Genomic DNA, 12,433 nt, shown 5'->3' with positions numbered 1-12,433 from the left:
CTAGAGAATCACAGAAGGGACCTTATGTCAGCACGTAAGCCTGCAACACAAGGCTGAGCCAGAGGGCACTAGAAATTTGCAACAGGATACAGGACTAGTTCCATCCAGGTCCTAGGCTCCATGCCCACTTCAGGTGCTGTGATCTGTCCAATAGGGTGTGGATCTAGGGTCTCAGGCCCATGCCAGAGGATGGACATCCACTTCAAAACCCTATCCAACCACCCTGCTGCCATACACACATGTGCAAGGAGCCAAGACCTAGACAGCTCAGTGTGGCATCTGTGTGTGCATGTGTTGGGGAAGAGGAGCTTGCCCTTTCATTGCCTGTTGTGGCCCTGCTCTCTCTCTTACTGAATTGAACTGGCGAGCCAGTCATTCTTCCACTCCATCCATTAGGATATCAGTGTTGGGGACATGGACTTCCAGTTTATCTAGACTCCAAGTCTACGCCACTAGTTCCAGCTCAAGGGAAACCTCAACTCCAGGCTCAGATCCCCCACAATCCACCCACATCTAAGCCCTCTGCCAGCACAAGGTGGTTTGACACCGATATGATCAGTTTTACAATGCCTGAACTGACAACATATTCAGTAGAGAACCAGGGCTCGGTTGCAAGGTTCTGATTTAAGCCCTGGTTCCTGGTAACAGGCCATCCAAATAAGGGTAAAAGCTAAGTATTGGTCTCTACTGTACAGTATAATCACATAAATGCATGGGGCCAAATTGCTATAACTTTATGCTCAGAGCTAAGAGCCCAGCATGTCAGATGCATACTGGATACTGAGCTCTTGGGAAAAATCTGGTTCTTATCTCAGTGCCTAAGTGGGAGCTGAGCTCTTCTGAGGATCAGGGTTTGAACCCCTTGGGAAACCAATGTGCCATAAACAAACATATGCGCAGATGCAGAGTTATAGCCAGCACCACCTCCACTACCTATCTCATGCTTCTGACCTTGCACTAGAGAAGGGTGCTTAACCAGGAAGGGAAGGCTAATAAAATTGCTTGGTTAGAGGCATGTCCAGAGAGGCATTTGGGGGTTTGTCATGGGGCCAGGGAGCCTGCGAATGGGGAAAGATATGCCAGTGTGATGTATGCATTGAGGGTCTCTGTCCCCTTGTGAACCTTTGCATTGAGTGAGACAGGGCAGGTGAGAAGTGTTGAGCAGAGCAGGACTTACAGACCTGGGGGAGGCTCAGAGCAGGGGTTTTAGCCCCAGGAAGAGCCTAGATATACCATGCGCCTTCATTTCAACCCCCTGAGGTAGAGGGGTAGAGGCAGGGACTGTCCTAGCCATCAGCATTAGGTCCATTTAGCCTCTCTCTGAACCTTGGCCAAACCCAATTCCATCTCTGGCCTTGAGATTCAATAAGGGCTGGGGGGAAGTGGGTGTGGTTTGCCCCTAACCCTTCCTACTTCTGGGAAAGGGAAATCCATCCTCTTCTCTTGTATAGCTGCTAGCCCCCCAGGGAAGTTGAATCATGCATACCCCTTGCCCCCACTACATCCATTCCCACTCCAGGACATACTAGCCACCCCAGATATCACATCTCCCCTTGTATGCCCCCAGGCTTTCCACACGAAGGGCCAGTCAGTCTCCAATGTATTTCCCCTAAGGCCCAATCCCCACCTACATGTGTCACCATGACATGCCAAGTGTACTCACACCCCTGGGGAAGTAGGGCAGGAGCAAATGCCAACCCAAGCCTCTCAGCCTATTTATAGTCCATGCGACTCCCCATCCCCCACCCTGTATACCCTGGAGGCCTGGGCTAGAGCCCCTGGAGCATCTGGAACAGCTGCATGAGTTGGGAGAAGCAAGGGCCATACCCCTGACTGAAGAGTGCCTCTTACCTGATCCCGCATTCTCTCCTGCTGCCCACGGATTGCCAGGGCATGCTGTGGGTACTTGCTCTTCAGGTGGTCCATGAAGGCATCCCGCTTACGCTCCATCTCCGACTTCTGGAGTCCGGTCAGGGCCTCCAGGCTCTGGGCGGCGATCACCGTGTGCCGGCGCTCTGAGGTGTGCACCAGCCCTACATTGGAGAAACGCCGGGTCCCATTGCCCAGGGTCCTGTACTCCCGCGGGTACTCTGCATCGTCCGCTGAGATCATGTGTGTGCTAGTCCTCTCGGGATCTACACAGGGTGGGAGGAGAAAGCAGAGCAGGGGTCAGGGACCTTGCCACTGGCCCTGTCGGCCACTCCTTGCCATGACCTGGAGGTCAAGCTGGGTTGAAGGGGGAGCCCAGCCATGACTGGTCTACTGTGGAGTGGTTGGGCTGGGGCTGGGATGAATGAGCTGAAGCAAGGGGGTGACTGCATTGGATGGGAGGGACCTGGTTGCTACCTGAATCCCCTGTCCTTGGCAAAGCCTAGGCTCCTCCCAGTGCACTCTCTGGCTCTGTTTCCCTCACCCTTAATCTAGGTGCTCAACTCCTGCAATGAAAGAAATGGACACCAATGAGCCCAGCAATTCATGATGGGGCTGGCAGGATCTGAGCCTGGTCTGACAGGAGCTGGAATTTCAGCCACTCAGCTGAGGCAGCAGATCCCAGAAGCCACCCCATAGGTTTTTCCAGTGCTATCACAGGACATACTGGGTCCTCAGGGAGGGGACAGCAGATGGGGAGGATCCTGAATGACCTGCATGGGGGCATGGTTCTTGACTGTGCAGGGTACTGTGGTTTATGGATCCACTTGCTGGCCCAGGCGATATTTAAAGGGGCACTGTAAAGCAGTCAAGACCAAGCATGGCATCTCATGAAGAAGCATCCCCAGGTTGGTAAGTATTTCATGATGTATTGGGTACATTCACTACCAGCCAGCAGGCACCAAATGACATCAAGAAAATATAGAGTCCGAGCTGACTGGGAATAAAATGCCTTGCCTAGCTCTCTGCTAAGGCTGGGGGCTTAGGGCCAGATTTCTACGGGCTCAGCCGTCACCGTGGGGGCTAGATCGTCCAAAGGCATATACATCAGGGAAGATTTAATGCTCAGCATCCAGCAGGGCAGATGGGGAAACAGAGAGGTGCTTGCACTGGGAGGGAGGGAGACGCTGTTTGTCACACAGCAAGGACAAATGACTCAAGAAGGGGATCATTTAAACTTCTGAGGGGGATTTTTTAAAGCCGGCAATGGAAGTGAGTTTTAAAACCAGGGCTCAAATGTTTGATGGCGTCTGTTTAAATTGCTCCTCAAATAGAAACCACCGGAAAAATTGGCATGCCCTGGGTTTGTCCTCACTGATGAGATGACAGCTTCACCAGGGAATTGGCACTTCTCCCACCTGCTCTCTCTCTCTCTCTCTTTCTCTCTCTCTCTCTCTCTCTCCTACTCATTCAGCCCCAGAACTGGGTCACGGAGCCTCAGGTCTGAACAGGGATGTGGGAGAAGGAGATGGGTTGATTTCAGGCTCATGGAGAAGGGGACCGTGCAGGGGTGGGTGGGAGAGGAGGGCAGGGGCTTGAGGGAGGCCTGGAGAGGAGGGCAGGGGCTTGAGGCTGTGATCAAGGCTCTGTCCTGAAGGTGATTGCAGCAAGGGCCATGAAAGGGAAGGAAGAGGCAAGACTGGATCTGCAGGGCCACCATCCTGGGAGAGGGGCAGACACAGGGACAGGACAGGCAGAACCACGGAGACATGACATTCAAAACAAAATACTAAACGGTCTCTTCAAAAGAAAAAAAGGATAAAATAACCAAATAAAACAGTCAGAGACCCACGAAGGACGGAGGCCTGGACGCTGCTCTGGAGCAGAGACAGACAGAAGGACACAGACGAACGGACAAACCAAAAAAAGAAAATGAAATGCAGGCCAATATGTGGGAAGGATCCTTTCCAACCATCGGCGCCAGCAACATCCTGAGGCTAAGGATAAGGCTTATGCATCCCTTCACTTCCTTGCCCTGTGTGGGGATGTCCTTACTGCACAGAGGCACAACCAGCCTGCCTAGATCCCACAAAGCCTGCCCAGGGCCTGTGCCCAGCCAGCTCCCTGCAGTAGTTTTCTTCCCCATGTAGGGCCCAGTGTCTCTCTCCCTCCACTTGTGTAGTCCAAATCTCTGCTCTTCCCAAGCAGACACAGCTGCTCCACGCTAGCCACAGAACCAGTCACCCCAGAGACTTTTCCCTTCATGTGCCAGTAGCAGGTTCTTGGCATCTTAAACTAGGAACAATTTCTGTCTCTCTCCCTAGAGCAAAACATCCCTGCCTCAGAGACACTGAGCTGGCGGGATGCTCCCCTGCTGCTGCAGGGGAAGAGCTCTTCCTACACACAGGAAAGATTTGCTCTCACCCCTTTCAGGCCAGTCTCTGTCTGGCCAAGCTGGGACGGTACCCCTTCTTGAGGAGCCTCTACTCGCTCCCAATGCCAGACTTGCAACTGCAGCTCCAATGGGCAGCCCCTCTCTCATAGGCCAGGCCCCAGCTCCAAGGCACCTCAAGCTGGGATAAAATAACTGCTGTCAGAGAGAAAGGATGGTCTTGTGCATGAGGAGCTGGGTTGTTCTATTTATTGCCATGCAGTTTCTAGCTTCTCTGTGGAGACAGCTGAACTGGCACTAAAGGAGAATCTCCACTGTCTAGAGCAGTGGTACTTAATCTTTTTAGACTCGAGGCCTCCCTCATTAGACTCAAAACACCCCTGGGAAAATGCCAGATCTTTGCTTTCACCCATTTTCTGACTACAGAATAATAAATAGAGCAATTCTTCTGTTGCAAAGAACTCAGAAAGCTCACAACAGGTCAGAATGGTTTGGACAGTATGGGTTCCTGTTGGAAATCTCTGAGTTTGTCTTGTGAATTATGTGTACTTGTCTGCAGACCTAACAGTGCTAATATTGCACAGGACCCTAAAAAGAATCTCATGACACCTCAGGGTGCCTCGGCACTCTAATTGAGACTCACTGGTCTACAGCCTATGACACATAGGTCAGGATGGTTTCTATCCATCAGGGTCAGGGATTGGATTCCCAGTATAATATCTTTCTCTGATACTTATATGGCCCCTGTGACTCATCTCTGAAACACTCATAATCTTTACTGCCTTTTCCCTGTGAGGTAAGGGCAGTGTTGTGTTCCCCAGGTGGAGACCCGAGCAGGAGAGAGACTAAGACACTTGCCCACTGTCCCACAAGAGCCTGTGGCAATGTATGGAGTTGAATGCAGATCTCTTGAGCTCCAAGCTAGTGCTCTCACCATTGGCTCTGCCTTCCTCCCTCACCCTGAATAGGAATAATCATAAACCAATAATGGAACTAGGGGTGAGTGAGCAGGGCACAAACCCCAGGTGCCAATTAAGAGAGGGTGCAAAAATGGCAGCTGTTACCAGCCCAGCCACCACCACTACCACTGGCCCGGCTGCTGCCCCAGCCACCACTGTAGCCCTGGGTGCAGAAACTGCTTGTTAGGCCTGTTATAATACATTTCCTTCTCTCAAATAATTTCCTTCCAAAGCTCTACAGAAACCCAGATCCTTTCCAAACTCTCATAATGCTTACAAACTCCCAGCAAGGGAGGAAAGTATCAACAAACTCATTTTTATTAATGGGGACAAATGTGAGACTTGGGGGACAGCAAAGTGACTTGCCCAAAATCACACAAGGAACCCTGTGGCAGAGTGGTCACAACCAGGTAGCACTTCCTAGGCTAGTGCTTGGCATCTGTAGCCCACCTGTCAGCTCTGTGGCCCTTGGAAGGATGATAAGATGTGGGGAAAGAAAGGCAATCAGATGGAAAGCAGCAAAAGAAAAAGGGAAAGGTTTGCCCAGTCTGCAGACATGGATAATTTATTAGCTGCACGTCGCAATTTTAATTTCCACTGAAGTTGTGCCGAGAGTACACAATGCAAGCGGTAATTAATGACTAGAAGTCCCCACATGCTGCGAATGCCTGTAGCTTTCCTGGTGCTTGGAAGAGGAGGGCAGCTCGGGCTCCGTCCCCCCTTGGACAATTCAAGAATGGCCTTTTAAATTTTCCATGTGCTGAGGCGACTTTGACACCTTCCTCCTTCTGCCCCCCCGGCTTACTCAGCCAGAAAAAGAACAATCCCACTAGTTGTCAAAGGAGATCCTGGCTGCAGAAAGCTGCTTTGGAGGGCCTCTTTAAAGCTCTTGGTGTCAGGAGCTGAACTCAAAGGAGCCCTGGGCAAGCGTTAGCTGCCACCAGTCGAGTACATGGAAGCAGGCCATGAGATGTCTTTGCTACTTACCCAGTGCATGGACTATTCTGGCTACTTGCAACATTCTCATCCTAGGAATTTGTCCCATTAAGGCTTTGCGTTCTTGTTAGCTACTTAACCTTGATTCATTATTCATTTATGTCCTTTGTTTTTTTTCCCCCCCTTCCCTTTCCTGTTAACTAAGTCAGGGAAGATTTTCCCTCTGTCCTTAATTATTTACCAGCCTGACATATTAGCTTTATAACAACTCGCTTTGTTATTAATGTAGGACAACGCAGAGGAAGCGTGATCATCACCCTTCATTGTACAACAGTGGTAAGAACTTAAGCATGTCTACATCTCAGTGGCAGTGGGTTCCAGCTGGGCTGTCCCCAGGTTAACTCCACCCATTCACTCCAAAACCAGAAATATGCTGGTCCAGCCGCTCTACCCACTCATTCAAGACCAGAAATATGCTGGTCAGGCTGCTCCACGGTCATCCCCAACAAATGATCTCAAGTACACTGGAGACAAGTCTAGAGAACTGACCATGGTGGGGATATCTCTGGAATGGCCTCACTGCTGATTTGCCAACTTTGGAGCATGCAAGGTAGGAGCAGGTGGACAGGTATATCCAGATGCATCCCTGTGAAGAGATACAGCCCCCACAGTATACGCATACCCTAAAGGTTCCAGTTGAGAACAACGATTTACTGCACTTGGTGCAGGCTATACAAACCAAGGAAGAGACTGTTCCAAAGAGATTCCAGTCTAAATGGACCAGATGGGTGCAGGCTGAGGAGAAGGAAGCATTGTTCCCATGTCATGGATGGGGAATAAGCATGTAAAGAGAATAAGAGTAGCATTCAAGTATGAACCTTAGTTTCAGTTCATGCCAGGCCTGAACAGAGCCTGGGTGATCTGCCCAAAGACATGCAAAAAGTCTTTATCCAAGCCAGGAATTGATCAATTCGCCATTGAGGCTTCCACCACAGGACTTCCCTTCCTATCTCAAGGCTCTGTTTTCCTTCAGAGACAACCAGGCCCAACTCTCTGACAAGCCAGCTCTGTCCTTCAGTGAACTGAGCCTGAGTCATACATCAATGAAGCCCTAATTCTCTTGCTAACAAAATGGGCTGAAGCAAAAAGATGGAAGATAAGACTTATGGGCCCTCTTCCACCAGCCTCCTCTGTGATCTCAGGCAAGTCACTCAACACCTTCTCCATGCCAAAGTTTGCCCACTTGTAAAACAGGGATAATGTCCATTTCAACTGAACAGCTCAGATTCTTCAATAGAAGGTGCTACAGGAAGTTCACTCCGTAGAAATGCATCTTATACCTCATTCCTGGCTCTTGTGGCAGCCCAGGTTTAAAGGGAAGCCAGTGCAGGGCATGGACCAGGCAGGGTGCTGGAAGAGGAACTCAGGGCTACTAGCCACTATAAGCAATTTGCTGAAGAAACCTTTGCTAAATGCCACCATTCATGGGAGGTACCTGAAATGGAGTTGGAGCCATTTCCCGTGTCTTTACTACCCTGGTAAACTGCTTTCTTTCAGGACCTGGCTTCCCCCAATTCATCCTCCATGGAACCTCTCCCATAAAATATGTTTGTCACACAGTGTTTGAACTCTTCCTTCCACCTCGCTGGCTACTGAAGGACTCACTCTATTACCACACAGCAGCCTTCCCTGTTCAAGTGGCATGGGATAGCAGTGCCCTGACTCCAAGCCACTCAATGACATCAAGTCTGCAGCCCCACCAGTGCAGCCCCTCCTTGTTCTCTGATACCTCATTAAAGCTGTCACTAGGAACTAAGCTGGGACAGGGGGGCAGGGAAGGTCCAGGCTTTGGGCATGGTGAAGCAGAAACTGTGGCAACCTGAGAGGCCATGCTTGCCCTCTCCAGTCAGTGTTTGAAGGAAGAGACTCTTTTTGAGGGTCTAGCAAGGCCCAGCCAGGCCATTTACTGGCCAGGCCAGTGATGGGTCTGCCTTGGGTAAGGGGCTGGCTCCAGGCTGCAGTGCCTGTGTATTTCTGCAGGGAAGCCCATCACCTACCTCATCTACCCCAACCTCCTCCACTGCCTCCTTCCCATCAGGATGGGACTTTGCACCCATCTCCTTCCCCTCCTGTTACCCATGTCCTTGGCTCCATCTCAGCCTGTGTGAGGGACAATCCCAGCCTGCTGGGGGGAGGGAACTGAGATGCTAGGATCATGCCCTCTGTGTCCCTGGCTCCAGCTACATCCTGAGTGAGTTTCCCAGGTTCCAAATCCCTTCTGAGCTGGATACAGTGCAGGTGGGTGTAGGGGTGGTTCACCCTTATTGAAGCAGATGGAACTGCCAAGGCCATTGATACTACAATACGGATAACCAGATGAACACAGGACTCCTCCTACCTCAAACCTTCCTCACACTGCCAGGCTTGGTGCGGGCTGCAGATGGTCTGGGATAAGCAAGCACCCGACTACAGGGATGTTGGCAAAGAATGGTTAGTAGGTCTCCGTGACTATGGCTCTTTGAGATACGTTATCCAAATGAATTCCCCAAGACATGTACATGTGTGGGAGATTAAGTTGACATCTGGCGGAGTCATACCCATGCCCTAAATATGTGCGTGTTTCCCCATGCAAAGGCACAGAAGGCAGAGCAGGCACCACAACCCAAGAGTTCCTTCAGGAACACAGAATTCCCGAAGCTTGCTCATGGGAAAGGAGAAGGGGTGGGGGAATCCAAGTGGATGGCACCCCTCAAAGAACTGTACTTACTTTAGATAAGTAACTGCTCTTTGGGTCTTTGACTGTCCACATGGATTTGTTCTAGGTGACTCTCAAGTTGCTACCTGTTTGTAGGAGGTGAGTAGGAGAAGTCCTACTGCAATGCTGACTGACACCACCCAGCCAAAACTAGCCACCGATCTGGAAGCCTCCACCAAAGAGAAGCATCTTGAAAATGTATCAGCTGAGTCCTGGAACAGAACGTTCTGAGCTTCAGCTGACCGCCTCTGCCAAGCGATGTCCTCTGGGGAGCGTCCAGGCTGTCAGAGGTTGCAATGCTAGATCTGGGTGTAGAAGCTGTCCATTACTCAGCAAGGCTGCTGCTACAGATAAAGGACCTAGAAGCTGCATTGTGAGAGTTATCAGATTCAAATATCAGAACCGCCCAGACTGTACCAGGGCTATCATGATCATCAGTCCAGTATCTGGTCCCAGACTTAACAAAACTCTGGGTACTATGGGGTTTGGGATGATGGGCCTACATCAGTCCTGGCATGCAGGGGGTGAGAAAGGCATCTGACAGCAAGCCCAGATTGGAATCTCCTCCAAGCACTGTCTTCTTGGGGCTTTGCTGAAGCATTCTTAAGATGCAAGGACAGGGCACGATGGCTACACCAAGTCCAGAGGCAACTGGCCTCCTGACAGCAGAGATAACCTGGCTTCTGCCTCTCCACTGATGTAATGCACGGGTGATGGCATCTGGCAGCACCTGGCTTGCCCATCCCTGAACCAGTAGCAGAAATGCTTTGCTACATGCAGATGAGCTGTTTGGAGGGAAACACATTGGCCCTGAACTGGCAGGTGATTTTTGATGAGGTCTCCAGTGCTGAAGGGACACGTCCCTTGCCAGAGTCTGGGTAGGTAGTGAGGTGGAGAAGTGTACACCCTTGCATACTCAAAGATCTTTCCATGGATTTAGCAAAGAGGGAACTTCATTGCAGGACCAGAACTGGAGCATCCATAAGGTGACTGCTTGGCAGATCTATTGATTTCAACCCCTCTTGCTTGAAGCAGAGGTGAAGCCCATCAAAACATGTTGCAAAGGGGCATGAAGCCATGTCCCGGGTGTTTAAGACATGTTGTTCATGACATCTTGGGTCAGCCTGGACTTTATGAAGCATAATGAAGTCTGGAATCCTTCTTGGGGAAGGTAAGCTCTTGCTGACCTGCAATCTAACTTAGCTCCAATGGACTCCATGTTTTGGCTGCAGGCATATAGATTTATCTCTGTTGGTGACAAGACTCAGCATTGCAGAGAGCTCTAACATTACTTGAATCATGTTGGTGAGCTACTGTGAACGTCCCTAGATCGCCCAGTCATTGAGAAATCTAGAAGCTTACATGGTTTCTCCTGTGCTGCTTCTCGCAGCATATCCTGGGTTTCTGCCATGCAATTGTTAAGATCCAGGAATGCCATGAGCTTCAAGTCATGTCCTGAAGCAGGCATGGAGGGACCTGTTGTCCCACTGTGGAAGCACAGGGAACTTTAGTGCTGCCATCTTGCAGCACCATGAATAGGCAGGTGGCTGGGGGAGAAGTCCTACCTAAACGCTAAACATCTCAACTTAAAAATAAAGGGGGTGTTTTGGTGTTGACAGGGAAAAAGACAACTAGGTTCCTAACTAGTTGCCAGCTAACTAGTTAGCCGTACTATATTAATTGCCCCGATACTATCTCAGTGCAGCGAGTAGGTCCTAGGCAGATACCATGTGGGGGGAAGGAGGGTGTTTTGTTGCCATGGACAGTAAGAAGACAGTTTGGGACCATGGAGCCCACTCCAATCCTTACTGCCCTTGCTGGGGAGCCTAGGAGGCTTGAGGATATCATGGACATAGGCTTGACCCGGGTGGCAAAAAAGAATCTGGCCACATGTGCACAGGCAAACCCTATGGATGATCACTGGGAGAAGAATGGCCAATACCTACCAAACACCCTGCTGCTGCCCCTGCCCTGAGTATTCATGGGGGGCTTGTACCAAATAGCACCTACCAGACTAGCAGAGTTACTGACAAGCCCAGAGGGATCAGGCATGTGCCAGCCACCTTCCACCTCCAGAGCAGCAGCCTCTCACTTCAGGCTGGTTTTCCTCCATACATGCTGCTGTCCCCACTACATCCACCACCTGCTTCCCTAGCAACCTTGCACTATCCTCATGTCCTGCCATCTCTATTACAGTTGACCTTCCCCTGCTCTGCCCAAGACACTTGCCCACTGCAGGGTGCAGTGCTCCCTGCTTCCCTCCCAATGCCCTGCCCCACATGCCCAGCTGATCCTGCCTGTTTCAGGATGCATCAGTCCAGTGTGAGTTAAGCAGACAGTCTGCGCCCTGGATTTTCCCTGAAGGGTTATGAGCACATTGGTGGGAAAGCAGCCCCGAAGGAAATGTCTAAGCAGCCATCCTGGGCCAACAGCAGCGTACCTCTGCTCCGGGTGCCTTCTGCCTTGTGGCTGTCTCAGCCCAGGATGTACAGAAAATGTCAGGGTTGTGGTTTTGTCAGGAGATATCTGTGCAACTGCCTCTCCACCCAGCTGCTCATGAGAGCGCCTCAGCAATGCCAACACAGCTGCCCTGAGAGCCTGGCCTTGGAAAGCCAAGGGTCACCTGGTCAGCTGGTGTCTGATCTGAAGGCTGGTGACAGTAGCTCCAAGCCATGCCTGCAGGAGGCAGCTTTGGCCTATTACACACTCCAGTGGGAAAGTCCAATGGGGACTCCATCTCCCACAGGCTCCTGTGAGAATCAACATTGACCTTAGTGTCTCCAGTATCAAACTGCTGGGGAATTGCCTGGACTGGAACTGGGCTAGGAGAAGGAGCTCAGTGCTCTGACTCACAGCTCTGAGATGTGACAGTTTTCCAGAATTCTCCAGCTTAACAGATTTAGAAGCACAGTGGGGTCTGTACTGAGAAATCCCCAGGAGCTTTAGTGCCCCTCTATAGCCAAGTCAAAGCTATGCTTTCCTGCCTTCCTCCAATGGATTGGGCTGCCCACTGCCCAGTGCTCCATGATGATATATGCCTAGAGACCAGTGCTGTGCCAAGGCAGAAGGAAGGGCCCCATAACCATTATCATCCCTCTGACTTTGCACTTCCTCCAGCAAATGTCGACCTGGGTGGGTGTGGGCAGAAGAGTCCCCCAGGGCTTGGTCCTTGGGCCGGTGCTGTTCAACATCTTCATTAGTGACCTGGACGAGGGTGTGGAAAGCACCCTGTTCAAGTTTGCTGATGACACCAAGCTGTGGGGTAAAGTGAATACACCGGCAGGCAGGGACCGCATCCAGGCAGACCTAGATAGGTTGGAGAAGTGAGTGGACCTGAGCAGGATGTGGTTCAACAAGGACAAGTGCAGGGTGCTGCACCTGGGAAGAGGGAACCAGCATTATGGTTATAAGTTAGGGGCTGGCCCTCTCAACAGCACAGAGGCAGAGAGGGATCTTGGAGTCAGGATTGACTCCAGGATGAATATGAGTCGCCAATGCGACGAAGCAATAGGCAGAGCCAAC

The 12,433-nt window shown here is 51.0% G+C and overlaps 1 protein-coding gene across 1 annotated transcript in view; it reads right to left on the bottom strand.

Annotated features, from left to right (window-relative positions):
• The window catches only part of SRCIN1 (SRC kinase signaling inhibitor 1), a 178,120-nt gene that overhangs the window by 138,572 nt on the left and 27,115 nt on the right, over nucleotides 1-12,433 (bottom strand). Inside the window, exon 2 of the mRNA XM_019507731.1 lies at nucleotides 1,852-2,135. Within this exon, the coding sequence (XP_019363276.1) occupies nucleotides 1,852-2,135 (284 nt within the window). The remainder of the gene's footprint in view (nucleotides 1-1,851; nucleotides 2,136-12,433) is intronic.

Source organism: Gavialis gangeticus, unplaced genomic scaffold (genome assembly GCF_001723915.1).
Source record: "Gavialis gangeticus isolate Ggan-Ray unplaced genomic scaffold, GavGan_comp1, whole genome shotgun sequence".
NCBI lineage: Eukaryota > Metazoa > Chordata > Crocodylia > Gavialidae > Gavialis > Gavialis gangeticus.
The sequence above is the reverse complement of the archived record's forward strand: the minus strand, read 5'-3'. Positions and strand labels throughout refer to the sequence as shown.